Source organism: Propithecus coquereli, unplaced genomic scaffold, assembly GCF_000956105.1.
Source record: "Propithecus coquereli isolate 6110/MARCELLA unplaced genomic scaffold, Pcoq_1.0 Scaffold283, whole genome shotgun sequence".
NCBI classification, from domain to species: domain Eukaryota; kingdom Metazoa; phylum Chordata; class Mammalia; order Primates; family Indriidae; genus Propithecus; species Propithecus coquereli.
In genome coordinates, this window is record NW_012148430.1 from 200,174 (window position 1) to 215,314 (window position 15,141).

Here is a 15,141-nt window from a genome sequence, read left to right on the forward strand (position 1 = left end):
ATATAAAAAATTTAAAATATGATATATAGCCAAGATGTGAGGTTCTTGCTGGAGGAATGAATCTAAGTTTTGATTGACTGTAGTTCTCTAAATGCCCCAATACATGATGGATGCTCAGATGAATCCTGCCATGGCTAAAAGTGACTAGTTAAGGTGAAAGAATGTAGTTTGGTCAGCTCAGTATTTTTATGAATAATAATAAAAATAGCCATTCAGATGTGCTACGAATCACTAAATTAACAGGTGATATCTTTTGGATATTTAATATAAATGTCTTAAAGCAAGTGCTGCATGCATATTCGAGGTATAGTGCTATGCCTAGTATTAATTTTATAGCACCTAGATTGATGTTCTCCCTCAAGGAGAACAGGGTGCCGTGTATCAAGTGGTGTGACTTGTAAGAATGGCCCATGCCAGGATGAGCCCACCAGCTTCTGTCCCCGTGAGGGAGTAAAGATGCTGAGCAGTTGGTTGGAGAGTTTTGCACGGGCTTCCCTGTGCTGCAGTGTTACTTCTTTGCCATCCATTGTATTTTCACCAGCACGTGAGGAACTGGCAGAATTAATGCAGTTAACAAATGATCTTGTTCCTTAATTGTTGAGAATCCACAAGGAGAAAAAGGACAGAGAGCAGACAGAAAAGGAGATGTGTCATTTTTTTATTCTTGTCTTATTATCTAGAGACTGAGAAAGAAGAATCTCATGTTTGTAGGAGGGTGGATTTTTGCAAGGGGCATGGAAGTGGCAGTAGCTTGAGAAGGATGCATGGCATCGGGTCTGCAGAAACGGGATGTGGCTGTGAAGACCACTGTTTCGTCAGCTGAAATGAGTGCTAATAAGCATTTTTAAAGTGATGGTGGCAGCTCCTGTGGAGGCTTTGTTCCCTTTGAGCTTTGCCTTGAGTTCATTTATTTCTCCACAGGCTCTCTTCTTCCCCATTTCAGGTTTCTCATCAGAGAAGACACAGTCTTTAGGGGCCTTGGGGAATGAGATCAAATTTGAAAGGACAAATTAAAAATAAAAAGCTTTCTTACTGAGGAGGCAGAGCACAGTGGTTTGGGTTATTGGGGAGGGGCTGCAATATGGCTTGGGTCTTAAAGCATTCATGCACTGTGAAGTCAATTGTGGATTGTAGCCAGCATTGACTTATATATTTTGTAAAAAGAAATGGAATTAGGATAGAAAATGTACATGCAACACACATACACATGTGGTCAGAAACAGAGCGACACACATTTTTTAATGAAAGCTTTATGCCTTGAGTATATGTGTGTGTGGATAAATGTACGTAGAGACACATAGCTTTACGTGTGTATACTGGGATACAAGGTACAGTATATTTTGTAATATGAGTTAAACATAAAATGTTTGAAAAATACTGGTCTTAGAGCATTGCCTTTGGAGCTTATTTGGAGCTTCCATGTTGTATCTCTTTTTATTTCATTTTTCTAGCAATTCATGGTTATTATATTTTATATAAATTGGTCTAAGATGCATTAGAAATTTTTTTAAAAAACTGGTTCTTCATCATAGATTGTTTGAGAAGCACTGCTCTAATGAACTGAGTTGTTATAACTGGTTTTATCTGAACAGGTCAGAAGAAGCACAAATGGCCACATAAACTAGAGTTAGGAGATGTGCCTGCAGTGTTAGAACTTGTGAACATTTATATAGCTTTTGGATCCTAAATCCACAAATTCGAAGGCACGGACATACAGGAAAAAATGAAGGCAAAACAATCAAAGGGGGAGAAAGACAAATGATCTGTGTACTTTTACTAAAACTAGGAAGCTTAAAAAGTGAGTTCTATTATGCCTTTGAAGTTTGTAAAATGGTGCCTCTCTGGTCAGCCAAAATATGGAATAACACACAAAATTCTTTCTTCCTGCTAGGTAATGGAAAATGTTCCCTCTTTTTGTATTTTTGCACAGTTTCTCAAATGTAGGAAGAGAATTCATACAGTGTCTTCAGCCTTGACAAATGTAGAGCCTTTACCACACCAATGCAAATTTTAATGATGGGTTAGAAAGGAATAACTAATTCTATGTAGTCATTACTGCTGTCGCAAACAATGATGGAAGATGGTCTAATCAAAAGCGTTTGCCAGTGGATATGATTAGCTAAATTTAATTCACCCAAAGATTTGAGAATGCGAACATTGCATGTTATCATAAGAGAGTTTTCCTTTTTGGGGAAACCAAAATAATTATTCTTAAAAACCTTCGAAGTCTGCATCTAAGGACTGCTCCTTTGAAGCTGACTCCATCCTGCAGCGCTCATTTTATTCACCTGCAGTGTTATATTCTCTACTTACATACCAGTGACTTAAGGGTGTTTTGTTATCTGAACACAACCAGAATTTCTATGCTAATTTGAATTATGATTTCTTTTATTTGTTTACCCAGTTGGAGTGCTTTTTGTAGGAGAAAAAAAATTGAGGTAAGGAAGTAACTACAGAGGGAGACCCAATTACTCTTTGAAAATGCATTTCCTCACAGTCAAAACATTGAAGTAGAAGGTGAAAATTAAACATCCAGCCATATAGGAATAGTTTAAAAAACAGACTTAATAGTCTAAAATTGAATATAAATGCTTTGAATTCTTTAATTCTTTAAACATGGGTTGGTGAGGTGAATTTACTTTCCTAGCAGATAGGTGATAAATGCAAACAACTAAAAAGCATCTCTTCCCTCCCTCCTGCTCTCTTTTTATGCACAACTGTGACATCGCCCACAGGGTCTGAATTGCTAAACTTTGTTAAACATAAATGTTCACACTTGCTTCTGTAAACTCACTGGAAGACAGTAGTGTAGTGCTGTCAGGAACACTTGTGTGGGTGGAAAGGCCACCTTTTGTACTTGAAAGCCATGAGTTACGTCCTGATGGTCACACACTGAAATAAAGATATTCTTCACAAAAATGCAAGGGCAAGATTAATTGAATTGAAGATTTTATATTATCTCAGTACTAATGTTCCTTTCTCATAAAGAAAGGAAACTTAAAAATTACCACTTAGGTAAATTAGAGTAGGACCAGAAGAATTGTGAGATGAACAGTGTGTGTGTGTGCAAAGGGTAGATAGAGATAAATGGTGAAGAATTCCACGTAATTTGAAGAAGCGATGCATTTAGGAGGTTTGAGGAAGCAAAGTCATCGTAATGAAAGTCGCCAGCATTGTTGGGCTTGTGCTCCCTGGCAAACTTTGCCCTAAGTGCCTTCATACACATTCATGAGTAATTTCGGGGCTGTATGGGAACACCAATTGGGAGACTCTGGAGGAAGAAAAAAAGGGAGCCACTCTGGAGTATACCCCAGGGCAGGGGTGGGGAACCTGAGGCCTTAAGGCCACATGTGGCCTTTTAAGTCTTTAAGTGCAGCCTCAGGACTGAATCCAAATTTTACAGAACAGATCCTTTTATTTTTATTACTACATGTTGTTTGTCCTTTATATTTTTATTTTATTTTTAAAATGAATGTATTTAAAATACCAAAGAATAAAATAATCCTCCCAGATTGACTGGCACAATTAGAACATTAGTAAGCCATAAGGGCTAAATCGATGGCTGCTACAATGATTTAGTTCTAACTTCCCCTGCCTGACTGGTGCCACTACCACACAAGGCTGGCTGGTGAGAGTTTATGGGGGTGGAGTATGCCAGTCTGTTTTCAGCTTTGCCCTGTGTTTCTGTTTGAAGTCGAATTTGTGAATAACTGCACGGCTCGTAATTCTGTCTGCTTAACAACCTATCAGGTCAAAGAAGACCAAGAGAACCCTGAAGTAAGAAAACAGATTTTTTAATGAGGATTGGAAATTGCAATATTATCTTGTTTCTGCTAAAGATAAGATGATTTGCTTGCTTTGTGATACTTACAATATCAACATTAAATAAATGCAGTGTTATCAGCATGATAACATTCATAAGGACCACAAATATTTTAAATTAGAGGGAGAGGCGCAGAAGGTTGTATTGTAGAAATTAAAAGACGAAAAGCAAAAGCAAAGACAATTCTTGCAAGCAGCAATAAGACCTGGAAATAATGCCACTGAAGCAATTTACAAAGTAGCTTATATACTCCGGGGGTGGGGGTGAGGGGCGGAGAAAAGCCATTCAGGGATACAGAAATTGTGAAAGAATGCATTGTCGAAGTCCTAGGATGCTTAGACTCCAATAACATTTCAAAGTAAAAACAACTGCCTCTTTCAGGGTGAATCATAAACTGATGAGCCCCATGAATTAGCCTGAAACTTAACAGAACCACTTCATGCATATTTCAAAAGGAAAATATGTATTATACAATCGCTTTGGATGAATCAACTGATACTACTGCCTTGGCACAGGTTTTATACTTCGTTCAGGTCATAACAGAAGATTTTCTTTGCTACAAAGAATTATTCACTTTGGGTACTCTTGTGAACAGAACATAAGGAATAGATATCTTCAACAGCTTTCAAGATAAATTTCATGAAGTTGGACTGAATTTGGTAAATTTAGTGAGTATATGTACAGATTTGTACCTTCCATGACAGGAAAACATGAAGGGTTTATTGCACAGATTAAAAAAAAAGCATTAACAGATCCACATGCTCTCATTTCGTTTTTTTTTTTTTTTGAGACTGAGTCTGGCTCTGTTGCCTGGGCTAGAGTGCCGTGGCGTCAGCCTAGCTCACAGCAACCTCAAACTCCTGGGCTCAAGGGATCCTACTGCCTCAGCCTCCCGAGTAGCTGGGACTACAGGCATGCGCCACCATGCCCGGCTAATTTTTTCTATATATTTTTAGTTGTCCGATTAATTTCTTTCTATTTTTAGTAGAGACAGGGGTCTTGCTCTTGTTCAGGCTGGTCTCGAACTCCTGAACTCAAACAATCCACCCGCCTTGGCCTCCCAGAGTGCTAGGATTACAGGTGTGAGCTACTGTGCCCGGTCAATAATGTACATTTTAAGTATATCTAATTGAAGTTTTTTCGAATGCAGCCTTATTTCATTACAGCTAAATTAATGTGGCTTCCAACATGAGAAGATTCCCCAGCCTTGCCCCAGGGAAAGAGACTTTTCCTCTAAAAAATTATGTGCATTGAAATCAGAGTACTTCTCAACTGGCTTCTGGACTGTTTAGATGAAGATTATCTTTGCTGGTGACCGAGGGGGAATTGCCTCCACAGGCCAGAACAGGTGCCAGAGGAAAACTGTGCACAGAGCTGGTGTTTGCACAACACCACTCGCCTGCCTTGAGAATCCTCATACTAATTTCACAAAATCATAAGCTGAAAATAACAGATCTTGTGCGAAGAACGAGGTTGGGGCTGGCCCCTCAAAACCTATGCAGCTTTGTAGCCAGAGAACTAACCAAAAAAGTTACAACCATAATAAAAACACCATCCCTTTGAATCCTGCTCTGGCCTGGGATCCTGGTGAGCTGGTCCTTAGCCCTTCCCTCTGCAGAGATCTTGAAGTCCTTTCCCTTCTAATAGAGACCACCTCTTGCCAGCTTAAAAATGTGATCTGTAGTTTGTCTTCATCAATCATTTCTTTTTTTCCTTTTTAAACACAGAGGAAGGGACAGGAGGCTTCACAGTTTCTTCATCTGTTCTTGCAGTTTCCTGGACAGTTTAACACAGTGGAAAGAGAGATGGCCTTAAAACCACTGAATCCCTTCTTGCTACTCCTTACACTAAAGGAAGGTACTTCTGCAGGAATTTTGAGCTTTGTTTAAAGGCCATGAGATATTCATGAATCTTACCCTTTATCTGAAGGAAAATGTACCCCTGATCACTTCACAACATTGAAGTCCTGCAAAAAATTACATGTGAACCAAAGGGGCTGGAGCTGCAGGGCTGCACTCCCCTATTTGCTAGTCCTGTTTGAGCTATTCTGCGTTATACAATTGTGCCTCGTAGCACCACTGACTGCATTCTAACTGCAACAGGAAACAAAAAAGGAGAAAGAACTATAAAATTAGGATCACTTGAGTATTTGGGAGAGATTATACCTGAATTTCACCTGGTTCTTAACATAAAACTGCCTGTGTTCTTTAGACAGCTCAAAAAGCTGATGGTAGAGCATTTTGTGCTGAAATGGAGCACCGTGGACTAAGAGTTGGAGGACAGGCTGCATAGCTAGGAAAACAGTATTTTAGGAAACCTAGGTGATCCCAGCGGATCACTGGTAGAAAGGTACCTGGCTTGTGGAAACATATGGAAAGAGACTCCTCTGTTTTAGCTTCATCCAGGCGTGTGTCACAGGATATGGACAAGGTGCATTTTTGCTGTCCTTTGTGTATTGCCATGCTTAACCACCTATGGTTGCCCAAGTTCAGCTGGTGTGAGCGATGTGAGAAACAACGTTCTTGGCAGTGTGGCAATACTAAAGGTTTCAGAGGTGCCCGCAAGGTCATGTCGTGCCTCAGCCCCTCTAGTAGGAATGTACGTGGTAACTATTTTGCAGATGACAGAGCCCCCAAATGTGGAATAAATCAGCTTATATTTTATTTAGAGCAGAAAAATGCAGTCTTTACCTCACGTCATAAACACCCGTGACTTGTTTTAGATTTGTGATGGGGTTGACCCATGCTGCATGTTTTAAATTTTTTTTGTTTTCATTTTGTAAACAATAACTAAGTCAAATTTGTTCAATGATACTTTCTTTCCTCTTATTTCTTTCTGTGCCCCCAACTCTTTCTTAAATTGCATTTAAAGTTCTTACTTCTAAAATGTATGTTCCGTAGATAGTCCTTCCCATGTGGCTTGGTTTTTAGATTTCCAGGTGCATAACATTCATCTCTTGAAAAATTGCTCTATTTTCAAATAGCTACTATAATTTTCCTTCAGTGTCGTGGAAGGGTTTGTTTTTCTCATATATGTTCAAATGGCACATGAAGAAACATGGGGTTATTGGAGTGTGGCACAGTGAGTAATGAGCTGGAAACTCAGAGGCTCAAAGTTCTGGTTTTGCTACTAACTCATCCTAAAACCTGGATAAGCTGCTTCCTAATCTGTGACCCAATTTCTGGTTATCTTTAATGGTGTAAAAACTAGCTCACCTCATGTAGGGGTATTGTAAAGGTAACAACCATAAGCAAACATACTACAATATCTTTCCTTTAATAGTAGCCTATGAATTTATAAACGATATCTACATTTGTATTTTTTATTTGGTCATTTTAATAATTCTTTTGGAAAGGTGGCCTTCTGTTTTGTGTTTAGGAAATCACAGCATGTAAACAAGATAGAAATTCTAGTATTGTGTATGTATGTTTATGGATATTTTGGGGTACACAATAAAGTATACGTAAACACAAACATATGTAAGAACACTTTGAACATTGTGATTCACAATGAGGGAACCTCACCTGGATAGTATTGTTTTCATATTTTTACTCCTGGAGTAGGTGTACTTCCTCCTCAGAATTTCAGTACATTTTTTCCTTTCTACTAAAAAGGACTTATAATAACCTATTTTCCCTTTTACCTTAGAACATTTTGCTTTTATCTTTTTTATGTGAAATATAAAACTCATGTAATTTTTAAAATTAGTGTTTTCGTTGATCTTAGACATGAGGAGGGCTCAAGTGCCAGGGTATCTGGAAAACTTGACTATACCTGGAAACTCTTCAGCACTCATGGGTAGGTTAGCGCCATGGGTGTCAAGATACAAAGAATTCATGGAGACTTCTGAGGGTGATTGTCCTCTACATGGGGCAGTGATTGCATCAGTTATCACCTGTTGGGAAAACACCCCCACATCAAGGAGAAGCCAGTTGTTCCAGAAATGGGAGAGGGATACTGGTGCCCAGCTGCAAGAGGGTCATATTGCATTGACCACAAGGAGCATCACAGGGCTAAGATTTCATAAACCGGACTACTCTGTTATCTTTATCTAGGTTATACCAAGTGCTTACCAAGTGGTGGTACCATTATAGGATAGTGCTGTCTAGTAGAACTTTCTGTTGGATGGAGACATTCTGTATTAGTGCTGCCCAATGTGGTAGCACCTCATCATATGTGGCTCTTGAGCACTTGAAATGTGGCTGGAGTGACTGAGGACCTGAATATTTAATATTGAGGAATTTCAGTTAATTTTAACTTAAATAACCACCACATATGACTGGTGACTACCAGATTGATCAGGGCAGGTCTGTAAACACTATGCTACATTTTTGTTATTTAGGAGATTACTTACAGTTACATGCAGGGTATGTTCAATTCACTGACTCTTGAGAACACACTGGGGGTGTTAGGAGGAGGAAATGTATGAAAAAGGTATGGGAGAAATGGCAGTTTAAGCCTAAGTAACTAATGTGGAATTGCAGTGCCAAACCCTCATAACGATGGTGGCTTTTCAGAGGTGACCAGAAAGTGATATTTAGGGTTGTGACTGTACTTTCATTTTGTTTTTGCAGGATCTTTCATGCTGGTGAATGCATCGGGGAAATCTGAGGGACAAAGAGCCCACCTGCTCTTACCCCAGCTTAAAGAGAATGACACGCACTGCATCGATTTTCACTATTTTGTATCCAGCAAGAGTAATTCTGCCCCTGGGTTTCTCAATGTCTACGTGAAGGTCAATAATGGGCCTTTGGGGAACCCTATCTGGAACATATCTGGAGACCCGACACGTACATGGAACAGGGCAGAACTGGCCATTAGTACTTTCTGGCCTAACTTTTATCAGGTATGCACTTTCCTTTTCATTGCATGGTTTGAAGCATCCTTTAATTTCTAAAAATTTAAATTTCTTATATCAGTATAATCAGAGAGGGTGTAAGAAATGTTTTTTTTTAATATACCAGTGTAAAAAAAACCTACACTATTTGATAAGGAGTGTCTTAAGGCTTTGTGAAATTAGTAAAAAAAAAAAAAAGAAAGAAAGAAAAAAAACATGATTCAAAATTTGTTTATGCCTGGCATATATTGTTTTAGGAAAATAAAAGCAGTAACATGCAGCAGGGTAAGAAGTGCTATCTGCAAGGATATTTTACTTTCTATATTAAGTAAGCCCTATCCGACCCAGGGAGACATAGCACTTGCGTCTAAAAGAAAATGTCCCTCCTTCTGTTCACGGGTCTCAGGAGTATATGAGTCATTAAGAAATGAGCCCTCGTGCAGATGAGCTGGTGAGGAGCGGGTTTCTGCTTCCACAGACGTAAGAAATGGGAAGAAAATACCATATGCAGACTGAGTCCTTGTCGTGGAGGGGCTGCTGCAAGTCCTGTCCTGTTATTTTGGAGGATCTTTGAGACCCACAATACCCACTTTGAGTTCCTATTTAAAGTAACAGAGGGGCAGAGGCCAGGGGAAGTTAAGAAGTGGTGCAAAAGTAATCCTGATGTCACAGCCCTTCTGCCCTTCTGATGGGGACGCCTGAACACGAGAGCATCCTGACTTTGGATCAAAGGTGGGAAATTAGTGACAGTGGGCGTTTGAGGAGCTTTTGCCTTTTGTCCACAGGACCTTTTAAAAATAGCCTGATATTGAGAATAGTCAGTTACTTTACAGCTAAGAGGAGGCACGAAGAGGATTGCATTGTTTTGCCTTTCTCTCTCTTAATTCCTTTGGCCCATGAAGGAGCCAACTGGAACATGCATCTAAGATCATTTTTTATGTTTGGTTTAGGTGCTTGGCTAGACTCAGGGATGGGAAAACTGGGTCTTTCCAGGGCTGATTCTCTTCAGAATGGGCATGAATGGCATCCAGTAATCTATGCGGCAGGTTTGATGTTTATTAGTTAAGATCCTCAATCCCAGTTCCTCTACCCTTGGAATGATGACTAAATGGGCTATAAATTCCTTGTTTAAATTATCTTTGTACCTGTGTACCTACAACAATTTCTCGCCTTTGATGAGTTATAAATAAATGTTTTTTGAATGGAAGTAAAGAGGTAGTGAAAGCTCTGTTAGTGCATATGTAAATTATTAGGATCTTTTAGAGTATACTTTGGCAATAAGTTTTAAAAGTGTTAAAAACTTAGGTATGTTTAAATTAGCAATCCACCGTTATGAACTTATCCTAAAGAAATAAAGGAGAGTGATTGCAAATAATTAATTACAGGGGTATTTATAGCAGCTTATTTATCATAAAGAAAAATCAGAAACAGTATTATTTCCAACAATGGAGGCTTTGTTAATTTATGCTACCTCGAAACAAAAATTCATTTCGCGGCCATTAAAAATAATGTTATAGAAGAAAATTTAGTAATGCATTTAAACTTATGTTATTAAATGGATAAAACAGGTATAAAGAATTTGTTAAATTCCACTTTTAAATTTAAAAAATATATAATAAAGGCTAAAATATATTTTGAAATAAATATATTAAAAACTGGTATCTCCATAGCTAGTGAGATAACAGGTGATTAGATTTTTTTCCTTCTGCCATCTGTCATATTCTCAATTTTCTCCAGTACACGTGTACTGTTTTTGTTTATAAAACAAAAAAGAGTAAAAATTAGTTTTTCCTCCAGAAGGAAAACACTCTATTTGACCATTACCCTCTTTTTATATAAATGTACTGGTAACCAGTCAGTAGTTTAAGTGAAGAATATGGCCTTGGGGACAGAGTTTCCTCTTCATAGAATTAAAAAGCAAGCAGGGGAAGTGGGGTTTGGCTGGGCTAGGTTTCAAAAGGCTTTTGCATGGTGTCACAGGCTAAGAAGCTGAGTGTGATTACAAAACTTCTTTTGGAGGAGACCTTCCCAAAGTAGGGAAGATTGAGATCTGGAATGTTTCCAGTGTCCCTCTGGGACCTATTCTAGGCTCTTCGTCAGCTTCCAGGTGTCTACCAGCTTGGGGACAGTGGGACACACTCCTGGACAAGATTGGAAGCTGTGTTCTACTCCTCGCTGCCCTGATGTTCTTCTCTTTGACCCTATTGGTGCCCACGAAAAACCTCTAGAATGAGCTCTCTTGAGACCCTTTGTAGCCTCCAGAGTCACAAGGCACTGATTTAGCATCACATTGGCAGTCAGATCTGGAATTTCTATTTGCCTTTTACCTACCAGCTCAGAGAGTGAAGTGCATTAAAGGAATGGTTTGATTTGTAAACAGTCTTGGGAGACCAGACTTTAAAAAGGAATTATCAAACTACATTGAAAGTAGGGTGGTCCTATATATCAGACCATTGTCATTCTCAGTGAATTCTTATTTTCTTGAGCTCCTTTGGATAAAATGTTTTGCCATCTTAATTGTGAACCTCTGATCCTAACCCCCAAGCCCTCCTACTTTTCACTGTGATCTCTCACACGTGACTGAGTAGTGCATGATTTACCAAATTAAATCAGAACTGTATTCTCACAGCTTTTTTGATTCACTTTAAAGTTTATTGTTTCACTAGTATCTCAGTCTGCTGGACTACAGTAACAAAATACCATGGACTGGGTGGCTTAAGTAACACACATTTATTTCTCATACTTCTCGAGTTTGGGAAGTCTGAGATCAGGTTGCAAGCGTAGTCACATTCTGGTGAAAGCTCCTTTTCTGGTTTGCAGATGGCCATCTTCTTGCTGTGTCCTCACATGGTAGAGGGTGGGGTGGGGTAAAGTAGGAGGGCTGAGGGCAGGCTGGAAATGCAAGCTCTCTCATGCGGCTTCCTATAAGGGCACTAATCCCATCACGAGGGTTCCACCCTCATGGCCTTATCACCTCCCAAAGGCCCCACCTCCTAATGCCATCACACTGGGGAGGATTAGGGTATCAGTATGAATTTTGGGGGGCACACAAATATTCAGTTCATAGCACTGATTGATTCATTAGGTTAGCTTCATACCTTGAATTTAAAGGTGGATTTTTAGAGATTCTTTAATACCATGTTGCTAAGTTTTTAAGAACCTACTGACTAATACCTGTAAAGGGTGTAGATCTACTGAAAAACCACTTGTTCATTTAATTCCCCAGCACTCCAACCTAGCATCAGCCTTTGAAATTTTAAAGGCAGAGTTCAGGTAGTACTTTCCTCTCATTTCCCCTTTATCTGCTGGGCAGTAAACACACTGAAGTCATTACCCTAATAGCAACGTGAGCTGCTAAGTAAATGGCACATTGTGGATGCTGTGAGAGCAATGTCAGCAGGAAGCTTCCCAAACACCGAGCCACAGACTTTAAAATCACCCTATAAGACCTGAATGATGTTTCCCAGTTGGGATGAGAAGGACATGCTGTATTAACAGATAAGAAGTAAAAGGAAAACACATACCACATCCTATTTCCACCCCCAGCCTAAGGTGTCAGCATAACTGGAGATGGTCATTAAAAAATGCCCAGGGCAAAAAAAAAAAAAAATAGCCAGAACAGTAAGCTGTCAGGTTCCGCCAGGAGAGGGTTTCCTTGGGTGGCAGATCCACTCCCCAGCCCACGGCGCAGCGCACCCTTACCGAGGAGATGGCTGTTGTATCCTGATGCTCTTAGAAACAGGAATCGTGCGACAGCCCATCTGCTTGTGATGTGATTTCCCATAGAGATTTCTGTACAAGTACTGCTTGAGCCTGTACTGTACAAGTACTGTACTGGCTTGAAGATGTGACTCTGGTTTGTGACTACTGTATTTCTAGTTGTAAAATATAAAGTACTATTTTTTCTGGTATTATGTGTGCATACATGCATGTGTGTGTCATTTTCTTTTGTGAACGTGGGATATAAAAATCAATATCCAAATGGTGCATTCTTTGGATACAGGTAGGCTGTTTCTGGGCCCGAAGGCTGAAGACAAGGTCATAGGGCCTGGGTATCTAAAGGAGGGGGTACCAGTGAGGGATCCCCTCTCAGGGTACAGGGAGTCAGCTTCCCCTAGATAGCACCTCTATATTATTATGTAGGCTGCAAGATACATTATAGAGATCTAAAAAAGTAATGTAAGGTTAATGTGTACTTGAAATATTAGTATATTAAAATATTTTTATAAAACAGTTTTTACACTAGTAAGTAGTTTTGATATGAGTTAAGATGGATAAATGAACGCTTTCAAAGGAATTTCTTGTTATAAATTGTGTGAAAATGGGCAGCATCGAAGAACATACACTGTGGGTTACACGGAAGTGGGCCTGCCCACTGGTAAGCGTGGGTGACTGACTGAAGCGTCATGAGCGTCACTTTCCCAGTTACGGGGCTGAATGTGGTGACGGGGCAGGGTGTCAAGACGGAAGGAAAAGCGCGCTTGGGACGTGCTGGCCTCTCCGTTGATGGCGACGCTTGTTTAGCCACCATTAAGACTGCTGAGATTTGTGGAAGACAGTTAATAGTTGCGTGCTTTCTCCCTGCTAAGGCACATCCTGAGTGTCTTTAGTGGAATGTGAAAAGGTGTTAAATGAGAAAGGGTTCCGGGGACGAATCCTTTTGTGTAACTCTGGGTGAGGCAAAGTGAACCAAGTTCCTTTCTATCAGAACATTCCAGAACTGCTGTCACCCTTCCCTGGACCTGTTTGACTACATCTTAAACACCGAATGTGCCATGTTGGGCTCTCCAGGGCCTGTTTCCCTTTACCTCCTGGGCCTTCGCCAAGAATGCCCATTTCTCACATAGTTTTGGCTGCAAAACGTGGAGCCATATTTCACCTTGGTCAGAATCAGAGCTTTGCAGTTGTTGGATTTGGGGACGTTTTCAATCAAACTAGAACAACTCCCCTGTGTACTTTTGATAAACATAGTAGGTCTTCTTGGGCATCTCCTGGTTTCACAGTCCTTCCCCAAGCATTAACATTATCTTTATTTAGGCATTTGTGGAGTTTTCAAAAGTTTCTTTGCAGAGTAGAGTGTTCTTGCCACGGTAGTCATTTTACGTAGCTTTTACTATTTATGGTAGAATAGTGTTCCACAGGTACACATCTCAATGGTAACCTGCACGGAATACAGCTATTGCAGGTTAATTACTGTTCGTTAAAACATAAATTGTCAAGTATTTGGCGATTAACAGACATTTAATTCCTTAATTAATGTTTGTCCTAACTATTGCAACTTAGACCTGCGCTTGCGTGGCTGGGAACAGCAGGGAGGTGCAGGCTACCTGCCCTCCTCGGGGCACCTGCTTCCTTTGATTTCGACATTGACTTCCTGCCATTGGAAGAATAATATTTTCCTCTCACATTCACCCTCTTGCTTTACTGTGCTGATAAAAAAGAAAAAAGAACTTGGCTTTGATTCTGCCACCCCCTTCTCCTTCCTCTTTCCCTCCCCCACGCTCCTGAAGCAAAGGAGCCACGATTGATTTCCCTGGGTTCTAATTGTGCATGCACCCACAGAAGCCTCTGGAATCTCACCTGCACAGCCTTTCTCCCTGCTTTCACAAGACAGCAATTCTGAGTCCTGTCAGAGGCCAGGGAGGGAGTGACCTTTAATATAAATGTCACTTCGAAAAGAGAAGAATACACAGATAGCCCAGAAACCCCCTTCCCACTGCCTCTCTGTGAAGGGTGGGATGGTGAGGCTGGGCAGGCCCAAGGGGGATTTGGGTATAAAGTCATCAAATACGAGAGTCTTGTTGGCTTCCTAGAGCCTCCTCGTTAAAACAGATGCCTTAGGTATGCCAAAGAGTCCCGGGGGGAGATGACGAGTGGATTCCTGCTGGGCCCTGTTCTACATTTTTTGTGCAAGAAGGACACAGAGGAGCTTGCACTTTGGGGGAGGAGGGGGGCCTAAAACCAAGATTTGCCCTTTGTAGGTCTGATATCTTTCCTGGTAAACGAGGAGTTGAGGGAATAGGAGTGACTTGATCTTACCCATCCCTTCACTTTTAGCTCCAGCCTTCGTTCCCAGCACAACTGCCCTGGCACCTGTTTCTTTCCTGTATTTGCATCCAGCCCACTAATTTTCTAGGAAGCCACATAAAGTGGCAGCAGGCCTGAGTATATATACAGCTTGGAGACAGGGTTTCAGAGCGGAATCGGTGAATGTTTTCCAGCTTGTGTTCCACAAATCCAGGGAATGTTAGGAGGCATTAGTTGACAAAATAGGAAGAAGCACCGATTGAAACAAAGTTGAACAGATTCTGTTCTGCAGGCCTTTTGGGAGCCTGAGTATGTTTTTGAATCTCCAGGATGGACACATGGCAAGTGTGGTGCCCAGCTGGGTTCTGGGCATCAGTTTGGGCTTTTGCAGAGTAGCTCTTGTGTCTAGTGTTCCCTGAAGTACGCTTGGGAAACACTGATATGTACCGATTGA

General features: G+C 40.5%; 1 protein-coding gene across 1 annotated transcript in view; it reads left to right on the top strand.

Moving 5' to 3' along the window:
- PTPRM (protein tyrosine phosphatase, receptor type, M) overlaps window positions 1–15,141 on the top strand; it is a gene marked incomplete at its 5' end in the record, with an annotated part of 602,721 nt that overhangs the window by 94,323 nt on the left and 493,257 nt on the right. Inside the window, one exon of the mRNA XM_012648382.1 lies at window positions 8,398–8,669. Within this exon, the coding sequence (XP_012503836.1) occupies window positions 8,398–8,669 (272 nt within the window). The remainder of the gene's footprint in view (window positions 1–8,397; window positions 8,670–15,141) is intronic.